Source organism: Hydra vulgaris, chromosome 13, assembly GCF_038396675.1.
Source record: "Hydra vulgaris chromosome 13, alternate assembly HydraT2T_AEP".
NCBI classification, from domain to species: Eukaryota; Metazoa; Cnidaria; class Hydrozoa; order Anthoathecata; family Hydridae; genus Hydra; species Hydra vulgaris.
Window position 1 is genome coordinate 39,980,001 of NC_088932.1, and position 11,343 is coordinate 39,991,343.

At 29.5% G+C, this 11,343-nt stretch overlaps 1 protein-coding gene across 2 annotated transcripts; it reads right to left on the reverse strand.

Moving 5' to 3' along the window:
• Nucleotides 1-135: 135 nt before the first annotated feature.
• Nucleotides 136-10,255, reverse strand: LOC136090142 (uncharacterized). Of its 2 annotated transcripts, XM_065816247.1 has the most exons (3): nucleotides 10,050-10,255; nucleotides 9,509-9,600; nucleotides 136-550 (listed from the first exon to the last, which is right to left on the reverse strand). In XM_065816247.1, exons 1-3 carry the CDS (start codon nucleotides 10,225-10,227, stop codon nucleotides 542-544), a joined length of 279 nt encoding a protein of 92 aa, XP_065672319.1. In that variant the 5' UTR covers nucleotides 10,228-10,255; the 3' UTR covers nucleotides 136-541. The 2 variants fall into 2 exon arrangements, with proteins under 2 accessions (XP_065672319.1, XP_065672318.1); XM_065816246.1 differs by lacking the exon at nucleotides 136-550 and having other exon boundaries at nucleotides 8,452-9,600.
• Between the last annotated feature and the right edge of the window lie 1,088 nt (nucleotides 10,256-11,343).

The following is an 11,343-nucleotide window of genomic DNA, read 5'->3' on the forward strand; positions in this document are numbered from 1 at the left end:
GTATCAAGACGTTTTCTGATCAAAAAGTGGTCCATAACAAACCTACCTTGAAATTTAATTTTACATAGGAATACACCTTTTCTTAAGCTTGAATTTTATTTATTCAAAAACATATAAATCTCAATGTACCCTATTATATAGCCCCTCCGAGCAATCTTGGCAATGCTTTCTTTGACAAATGGGGGAACTTTAGTCTTTTGTTGTAGTAATGTCGACACACAAAAATTTTCGGCTTCTAATGAAAAATTGAAAGAGCTGGTCTAGGTTATTATTCCGCTGCAAGTCTTCGTTTGTCTCCTTTCTCTCTTTATTTAATTGAGCAATTTCAGCCTTCTCATTTAGAGTGCGATTAGTTTGTTTTTATACTTTTTTGTACGCATTAATTGTTGACGGTTCCTTTGCTGCAGACCGCATCTCGTTTCGTGCTATTTCTTTCTCAAATTCAACAATTAAAAGTTCTGATATAATGTTTATCGAGGGAATGTTTATTTGACCATTATTCTTCTGTTCAGCGAGCGTTTCGTTGACCATCGGTTTTTTACTATGGGACCTAAAAAAAATTTAAATTTTGGAATACAAGTTTTGATAACAATGCCGAAAGAAAAAAAGCAATACAAGTACCAATGTCAGGAGAATATGTGTAATGCCTTAGTTTTTTCTGATAAATGGAAAGGTCACTGCATAAAAAAAAATACCCATTCAAATTTGGGAGGTTAGTAATACTTAATATGTTTAATATATTCCATACAATATACATAAGAATTTATTTCAATAATTTCTTTATTATATATTATATATTCTTTTTTATTATTTCAATATTCTTTATATTTCTTTATTATATATTACATATTCTTTATTATTATTTCAATTTTTTAGTTATATTGTTAGTTTTGGGTTGCATGCTAAATAAAGTTCCCTAAGTTAGCATAATTATAAACAGAAAATTGTTTTTTTTTTAATACAGAAACTTGGAAGTCAAATTCAATGTAATTGAATTTAGACAAAATGACCAATTATAAAATAAAGAAGCTGTCAAAAATCCATTGCTTGATGACATTATTGTTAGTAAACCAGTGTCAGAGAATTTAGCTGATATTATTTTGGGATCCATCATACCCGACCAAGTTTACCTTCGTGCAGTTTCAGAACTATCATCTTCAAATTCTATTCAACAAGTTCATGAGTCTGTAACAACAACTGAAGATAATTTTTGCCAAAGATTTAATACTAAAACAAGCGTTTTAATTCAAATGTCTGCATCTCGCATAGAATCTGAAAATGAAATAGTCAATTCATGTGAAATTGAAAATAGTGTCAAAATAACATCTTTCAAATCTCAGGGCGATGTTGATATTGCAATGTTTTTAAATTCTTGTATAACTAAATCTGTTATTAACCAATTGTTATTTACAAACCATTTGCCCAAAAAAACTTTTGTATTTCTTCGAAAATGTGAACTTGTTTGCAATCCTTGTTTTTAAAATAATTGCCTGACGGTGAGCAAAAAATCAGAAAATGGCTTAGTTATAGTTTTTCGAAAGATCGTTTGTATTGTGTGGATTGTCTTCTATTTAGTGGACCATCAGCATTATTGAATTAAGTCAACAAGGGAATAAAATAATGGAACAATGCATCAAGAGATGTCGTAAATCACGAGTACAGTCGAGAACATCACAAAGCTGAGCTAGCAAGACATAGATGATGTAAAAAGAATCGACTAGATGAGATGTTTTCAAATTTACATATTACATTATTAGAAAAGAATAGGCAAGTCGTAAATGTGACTATCAAATGTTTGAAATTTTTGTCCACTGAAATGATGGCCATTTGTGCTCACTATTCCGAGGAGGGTAAATTTTTGCATCTTTTTCAAGAACTTTCTGAATTTGATGCTTCGGCCAATTATTTAGAAATAATGGCCATCCATCCAACATCGGCCAATTATTTAGAAATCTTGAATATTATTCGTTTGCATGATTTTCGTAAGAAATCGGAACTAAATCTATTAAGTCCAACTAACGTGCGGCGGTTAATAACTAAAATAAAAAATTTAGTCGTTGAAAAAATTGTGACAGACGTGAGGAACCAAAAGGTGTGTTTTATTATTCGTGATGAAGCCCAAGATAAATCTAAAATGAAAGCCCAATCCCTCATCTTACATTACTTAAAAAATACACCTGCTGGTCCACGTCCAGATGAGAGAATAATTGAAATGTTTACAACAGGTGAAACATCTGGAAAAACTCTAAGTGAGAAAATTTTTTCAATTTTATTAAGTATCAAAGTCGAAATAAAAAGGATTATTGGCCAAAGTTATGATGGCGCAAGTAACTGCAGAGTCAAATTAAATTATCTAAAAACATTATTCGTTGAAAAGGCTCCAAAAACCATGTATGTTTGGTGCAGTGCACAACGATTAAATCTAGTTATTGAACCCGTTTTAAAATGTTGTTCCGAAATAACCAATGTTCTTGGAGTAATTTAAGAACTGTATAATTTTTTCACAGGACACAAGCGAGATTATGTTTTGTCGAAATGCAGAAGAAGGCCAGATATCGGATATTGTTGAAAAGAGTTTCTGGTTCAACCTGAAAGTGGATATCAGCATAAGACGGTTTTAAAACCGTGCTTGATCTTTATGATTGCATTGTTGATGCTTTGGAATTTTTGTCAACAAATAATCATGACTCAGAGACAAAAAATTCAGCAAATGGGCTGTTATGTAAAGTAGACGATATACGCTGTATAATGTGTATGTATTTTTTGAAATCAATATTTGATGTAACTGGACCAGTTTCTCGTATATTGCAGGCCAAAGCAGCAGACCTCTTAACTAAAGTTTTACTTATTATTATTTGTATAAAAAAACTGTCAAATGTAAAAAATAATGCTGATGATCTCAATCGTGACATTAAAAAATCCGCTATAGAACTTTTTATCTTCCTCAATATTGACACGAACTTCAAACCAAAAAGAAACAGAGAGACAAAAATCATGCCAGGGGAGACGGCTGCGGATGAACGTATCAATGATCCTGAACAAGCATTTAAAGTGGGATTGTAACTTGTGGATAGGTTGTCATTTTGCAAGAGATGAAAGAAAGATTTAGTAATATCAATACTTCTTTTTTAGAAGAAATGCATTATTTCACAACTAAAAGTTTGTTATCATCTTTTAATTGCCTGTCTCAAATACAAAGCATTTGTATCTTTTATCAGTTGAGTGCAAAAGACATTGCAAATGAAAGAAATGATTTTTTTACCAGTTTTTAAGTCAATGGTTGACTTTGTTAATATCGAGGATATATATTACAAAAAAAAGGAAAAATTACAGCAACAGCGGTCTGAAACACAATGTACAAACGAATCTGGAGAACTTAGTAATAACGAGTATTGTAAAAATGATGACAAAGATGATGTTTTTGATGACGTTTAAACTTCTAACAAATGGATTGACTATAGTTTTGGTAAGCCATTGCGAGCTCTAGAAGTACGATCGTTGTTTCCTAATTTACTTTGTTTTTTAAAAAAAATTGACAACTAAAGCGATAAAAGTTGCGGTGTTGAGCGTGCAATAAGTCGGGTGAAAATTATAAAAAATCGATTACAAAGCACAATGACTGATGATTGGTTTTCATCTCTAACAGTTTTAGGGAGCGAGAGAGACATACTGGAGTCTTTGCAATCAAAAGACATTATTGATCAATTTGCAATGTGTTGGACGAAACTGCAAAGGCTGTTTATGAACTAAAGGAAAGAGAATTAAATTCGAGCTTATCAGGAGTGAACAGTATCGGTAATTAAAACTTTGCAAGAAAAAAAAAAAGGACAACCTAAACCTAATTAAAATTTTAAACAAAATTGTTTAAAATAAAAAGTTTTTCATGCTTGACTTATCGTGGTAGTCTACCTTAAAATATGAAAATTTTCAAAATTTCAAATTGTACTGTTTTACCCAATATCATATACGTAGAGAATGATGGTGATATTTGTTTTTCAAAAAAATATTTACAACTTATATGATTTTATCATTAGCTATAGGTGGTATAATTTTTTTTATAAAAATCGCATAAATTTTGCGATTTCAAAAAAAAAAAAAATTAAAATCGGATCTTTAAAAAAATTTAAAAAACGAAGCGTACCTGAACTTGTTTTAATCATTGGTAAGCATCTGAAACTAATCCAGGACATCCACATGTAGTTTTAAAGTACAACCAAAAGTATAACTCGAAATATATTCGAAAAGATTTAATAGAAGCATGCTTTTGCTGTTGGCAGATATATTTTGTATTTATATATTATTATAGTTCTTAATTTACTATAATTTTTTTGATTCGTGCTAGAAGTCCTACTTGTGTATTCAGTTAGATGATTATGATTATTATTCAAATTTAGAAAAAAATAATAAGTATGGAAAATAAAAAACTTGATGCTGGAAAAAGACGAAAGGCAGGAGGATCAAGAATTTTCAAAAAACGACGTTTTTATGGCAAAAGTTTTTTTAAAGCTCCTGAACCCAACATTGACTCGGAAAATAGTCTTATTAATAACATACTTTCAACAAGTAATTTAAATGCTTCAACTTCATCAAAGAAACTTACATTATTAAATCATAAAGCAACAACAGTATCAACAAAACGAACTTCATTACCTAATAACAAATCGAATTTTCCACACTGTTACATCATGTTGGATAGCTTTGTTTTAAAAAGTATCATAGATGAAACTGCTATGTGCCCTGAATGTCAATCAAGGAGTATTGAACTTTCTACAGATTTATCAAGAAAGAAAGGACTGTCTGTTTTATTAGAGTTTACATGTACAGCCTCAGTCTGCTCATGGAGTAAAAGGGTTTATACTAGCCAAGAAATTGATGATGAATCTCGTAGGCAATATCAATCGGATGTAAATATGAGATCTATTATTGCTATGAGGGTAATAGGAAAGAGGCATGCTGCTTTAACAACCTTTTGTGATTTTATGAATTTACCTCCACCAATGCATAAAAAAACACTTCATGATATTCAAAGGAATATATTAGTGGCTTACAAGCAAGTTGGTCTAAACTTTATGAATATAGCAGCTGTTGAGATTAAGCAAGGTCTTGGTGAGAACAAGACAAATATTACCGTTTCATGTGATGGCACATGGCAAGAGCGAGGATTCTCTTCTTTAAATGGTGTTGTAACTATAATTTCAAGCGATACTGGAAAATGCATTGAATACCGCATTAAATCTAAAGTATGCCATCAATGTGATAAATGGGAAACAAAAAAAGGCACTGATGAATATGATGAGTTTCTTAGTACACATGAATGTAGCATTACCCATAAGGGCTCATCAGGCGCAATGGAGGCAGCTGGAATTGTTGAATGTTTTACATCATCAGAGTCAGACAGAAATTTACGTTATCCTTATTATATTGGTGACGGTGACTCAAAATCTTATCTAGAAGTTGCTAAATGTAATCCATACAAAAATCTTATTGCCAAAAGTTAGAATGTGTTGGACACATACAAAAAAGAGTTGGTAGCAGACTTCGTAAATTTAAAGCCACTTATAAACTAAAATTGTCAGATGGGAAATCACTTCGTGGAAAAAATCGTCTTACCGAAAGAGAAATTAAAAAACTTCAAAATTATTTTGGAATTGCAGTACGTCAATGTAATGGTGGAACAGTTTACCAGTTAAAAAAAGCAATTGGTGCAGTACTTCACCATTTCTCAGATGCACTTACATTAGATAGTCGCTACCAAATGTGTCCAAGAACCCCTGAAAGTTGGTGTAAATACCAGTCTGATAAAATAAATGGTACAGCCCTGTATAAAGAAAAACAAGGACTACCCATTATTGTAAGAGACATAATAAAACCAATTTTTCTTAGTTTAAGTGATGATGATTTACTAAATAAGTGTTTGCATGGGCAAACTCAAAACAACAATGAATGGTTAAATGGAATTATTTGGAAAAGATGTCCAAAGGATATTTTTGTTGCTAGAGACACATTAGAAATTGGTGTCTCATCTGCAATCATAATTTTTAATGAGGGAATAAATGGAGTTTTAAATGTATTTGCTATGCTAAATATGTATAATGGAAAATTTACGCAAGAGTTTTGCACAAGTAAAGATTTTGTAAGAGTCGCTAATATGAATCTTAAGTCTACTCCGATAGTCAAGCTTAAACGGAAAAAAAAAAGAGTTCAGCGTAAAGGATTTGCAGATGCCAATGAAGTAATGGAAGGAATAGTATATGAGACTGGTCTTTTTTAAATTACTTTTTTCTACGTTATTATATAATTTTTTCTACATTATTATATATAGCGTTTTACTAATTTACAATTTACTAATTTATTGCTTTATGTATTTTTATTTTTTTTTTGTTTTTAAAGTGGTTTTTAAACTTTGAAGTCTTAAAAAAATATTTCTAAAGCCAATAATGATTTGAAACAGATTGATTTCAAAAATAATGCTTTGTTAATGCAATTTGTGAGCTTTTGGCTTAAATCAGACAAAAAGAGTTGGATTTTTTTTTCTTTTCTGTTTATCTCAAAATAAGGTTTTTTGAAACGGTGCGATAAATAACTTTTCTCAATTAAATGCTATGGACCTGAAATTTGGTACATTGATTCTTTTATATATAATCTATTAGCTGAATTAAAAAAAATTGTTTTAACTTTTTTGGTTCTTTAGTTAATTAGGCTCAAAATCTGTATTTTGGGTCAAAATTTTGCTGCCATTTTGAATTATCATTTTAACAAAAAATTTTTAATAATATTTTTTTTCCTTAATTCAGCCAATTTAACTTCCTTATTGGATGATGTACAAATAAATCCAGAACTGTATCTTTATTCGTTCTTGAGTTATTTATCGCAGCGTAAATGCCCTTTTTTTGGTCCCGCGGACCAAAAAACAGTGTTCCAAAACCAAATTTGAAAATTTAATTTTAAATTCCTTAGTTTTGTAAGGTTTTTTATATTGCAGCCAAAAATTGGATTTTTTTATACAAAATTCTAGAATTTAGGTTTAAAGGTAGACTACCACCTTAAGTAGCGTTCGCTACTTTAGCTACACCCATATGGAAGTTCGTGTATTTACAAAATGCCTTTTACTAAGAGACGACATTTTAAAACAACTTCTTACAATCATACAAAACTTAACTGGTTAAATTTAAACATAAGTGATATTTAAGAATATCAGTCATGGTAACAGCTTATCTCTAGGAGGAGGTGATTTTTTTAGAAAACCTGACCACGTTTTTATATTGTAAGCGTTTTAAGAATTCGCTGCGAGATAAAACTATAAGAAACTAGAGACTAAATCAGTAATGCTCGAAGAAAAGAACCGAAGAATATACGAAATAGAAAACCTAAATAAAATAAGCTAAAAAAATTTTATTAATAAGAGAAGTAAAATTGTTGTCAAAAAAATAATATACCTAAATATTTACTGTTTTTGTTTTCTTATTTTTAGATGTTGTCTTATTTTGTTATTTTCCACCACCAAAGTTGATACAAGTCGAGGGAAAAAGTAGATAAGAATATTACGAAAATAAAAATATTTTTTGATATACAATTTTTTCATAATTTTTTTCAGTCAGTATATCAGGAAATACTCTATATATTGCGCAAGAAACACGGACAGTTTTTAAATTTTTTCAAATGTCTTTGCTAAACTTTACTGTTTTTTTAATGGACAGGAAAGCGAGAAAACCTAACTGCTACTAATTAGTGAAAAGTTTTATTCGTTTTTAACACGTTTTACATGTAAAAAAAATGAAACGATGCTCCCAAATTTTGTGGGCTAGTGCATTGTTAATTTACTGAACTTTCTAAACGGAATTTTTAGGAGTTAATTTAAAATATTTGTTTAAGTTTTTAAATACATTTTTTAAACAGAACAATCATTTTGTTAATTATTTCTAGTAGGGTCAGGGCACCACCTACCGCGACTTTAAGAAAACTTTTAACTTCAAAACTTCGTAACTCCAAAACCATAACAGATTTTTATTTAGGGTTTTCGAATTATTATTTAATACTCATTTATTAACTAAATTATATAACTCGAATTTGAGTAAAGTTATTTTGTTAATGCTATTTTTAATTTTTTGTAAGATCTAGTACGTTTCTTCACCTACCGTGATAAAGCACCACCTACCGCAATCAATTCTCCACCTACCGTGTATGAAAAAAATCGTATATTTTAATTTTAGTTTTAAATATTTAAATCGAGAAACAAATACATAAATTTAATATGATTACAAAACAAAGAAGACATTGGTTATAAAATTATCCACCAAAGCTTTTTGCTGAATTTCAACTTTTCTTTTTAAATTTTTTTTTTTAATGTTTTTATTTTGTCTTATTTTTATTTTCTTTTGTTACAACTCGTTTTTTTTTAGATTTTTCTTGTTTTTTTTCTTTCAATTCTTTTTTTTTCAGCTTTATTTTTACGTTCAATTTTTTTGATATCTTCTTCTTCCTTTGCATTTTCTCTAGTTATTTGAATCTCTTACCAATTGGATGAAGTTACAAAGGCTGAAACAAGTTGAACGTTAATCCTTCAACTTGTTTCAGCCATTTTTTCGCAATTGATTGTTTTTGCCACAAAAGAAATTCGTGTAATGGGTTTACATCTTTTGTATTTGTTTATTTGAATCTGGTCGATCTGCTGCTGATTTACTTTCACCGGATTTATCAATTATTACGCTTTTTCTAAATTCGCTAACATTACTAGATACGATTTCATTTTGCAGACTGCTTATATCTAAATACGATTCTTTATCAATTTATTTCTAGTTTTTTCAAACTGTTGCAATACTTCAGGTGCAACGTTGTTTTCAAATATGTCTCCCACGTTATTATGGCTTTAAAGATTTCATGCCACATTATCGTTTCATTATTATCAATTGTGGAATTCTATTTAACACGTTGAACTTGTGGAATTCTATTTAACACGTTAAACTTTTTTATAATTAACATTGTTCGCATTAAATGGGAATATTCCTGTCGACCTAAATCCGTTAATAATATTTTTTTCATATTTGGATTTATAACAAAATTATTCAACAACATTGGTGCATTTTCTTTTAATGCGAATTTCATTAAAATAAAATTTCTTTAAAATGTTCTGACATTTTTTTATTATTGGTCCAAAAACTAACACATCTTATGGTTGTAAGATGTGTGTAGCATTAGGAAACAATAAAATCAAATGAATTTTTTCCGAAGAGCAATACATGCTGAGCTCTTTAGACAGATCCGAGTAATGTCCATCCATGAACATATATATAGGTAATTGTGTATTAATAGATTTCAAATATGGTACTAACACATTTGTGAAGTACTCATAAAAGCATTCGGCGGTCATCCAGCCGCTGTCACTTTTACCAAGTTCCCAACCTGGTGGTGCAGCAGCAATAGTTTTTGGCATTCGAGCATACTTGTACAATGTTAATGATGGTGCAAATTCACCATTTGCATTTAAACAAAATAGAGTTGTAAGGTTTACCTTATCGCTGTTGTTGCATTCTTCATTAACATTTCTTCCTCTAATGCCAATTACTTTTCCAGTTTTTGGTGCTAACTCAAAACCAGTTTCGTCTAAATTAAAAACACGAGATGGATTATTATAGTGTTGCGCATCATAGCCTAATAATTCATACACCACATTAAACCATTTTCTTATTGATGCTTCAGTTATAAGACCTCTAGCTCAACTAATATGCTCTGCTCGTTTTTGCGATAACTCCTTATGACGACGCATAAATTTATAAAACCAGTTTTTACTTAGGATATCATCTTTAAGTGGTGTTTTTATACCTCGCCCTATAACTATTTTTCGTACGCCTTAATTAATAACTTTTTTGTTATCGCAAAACCTATGTTAGCGCACTGCATTAACCAAGCAACAAATTCATTCTCTATTTTCTCTTCAAGATATGATTTAAAGCCAGAGTTTTGCCGTTTGGGTTGGGTTTTACCAGATAATTTGTCGCGTAAGGTACTTTCAGGAACATTAAACTTTTTGCTAACACATAAATTTTTTTCACCTTTATTTAAAGCTCTAAGTGCTGCATGCAGTTGTTCTTCTAAATACAAAAACTTTTCTCGAATATTTTTTTTCTTTTTTGAACCTTGCATCTTTGTAATCGAATTCATTTCACACAATAAATAAAGTATAAAAAACATATCAAATATAAACTCTCTAGGGTTAAATTCATTTCGCATAATAAATAAAGTATAAAAAACATATCAAATAAATACTCCCTAGGGTTAAATTACCTTTAATTGGTAATTGAGTTGAATTAAAATGGTTTTTTAGAGAGAAAACTTCACAAAATAAAACACGTGCGAAAAAATATGTTTGTAAACGTAAGTGCTAACTATTATAATTTTCGTAATCACCTACCGTGTAATAGATTAAACAATGTTATACAAAAAATACTAGTATTTTTTTATAAAATTTAAAATATTCAATGATTTTGGAACTATTTTCAACTTTTATCAAAAAAATTATATAAGTTTAAAGCCGTAAAAAAACTAGACAAACTTGGTTTTACTGTTAAAGATTACCTTAAGAAAGCAATAAAAAACCATTTGTGGGTAAAAATACATCTCAAATCTTTAAAAATATATCTTTTTAAAAATTATTTATTAGTGAAACAAGTTATTTTTGTATAAAACAATACTAAAAAAATAAATTAAAAAAAAAAACATAAAAAATATACTAATTTTTTTAAAAACCGCGGTAGGTGCTTCTTCACGGAAGGGGGTCCCATGACCCTGTAACAAAATAATTTGTCTAGGCTTTTAGTTAATGAATAAAAGCAGTGATTTTTAAATATAAAGTTACCTATTTATCATTTTTAACAATAGACACCAACGTGAAGGTAAGCCAAATGTCAATCAACTCAAAAGAAAACAAAAATACAACATTACACCAACAACACACAACAATAGCAGACACCATAAGTTAATATAATATGCATATAACATAACTTAAGTAACATAACACTCATATATAACAGAACATAAGCAACAATATTACGCAAAATGTTGTTAAAATACATTATTATGTATTTTTAGAATAATTAATAATAAAGGCTTGAAAACACCAAGACCTAAAGCAGTAACAGTTTGACACTTAACACTGTCGTTTAACCCCTCTACTATAAGTACATTATTTGGCTTGCAAGGTTTTCAAATCTTGCACTACACGTTTACCAAGTCACCGCACTTTGAAAACATGGAAACAACATAATATAAAAATATGTACCAACTATAAACACAATATATATATTTATTTATATTTATATTTGTATATATTTAACCTTATACAAACAT

What these genes read in the sequence shown, in the direction of transcription:
- LOC136090142 (XM_065816246.1), bottom strand. Translation starts at nt 10,227, where the DNA reads ATGCGAAATGAATTTAACCCTAGAGAGTTTATATTTGATATGTTTTTT. An exon ending in ACTTAGAGCTTTAAATAAAG is followed by an intron (nt 9,601 to 10,049) that starts GTGAAAAAAATT and finishes TTTTTAATTTAG; the next exon opens with ACGAAACTGGTTTTGAGTTA.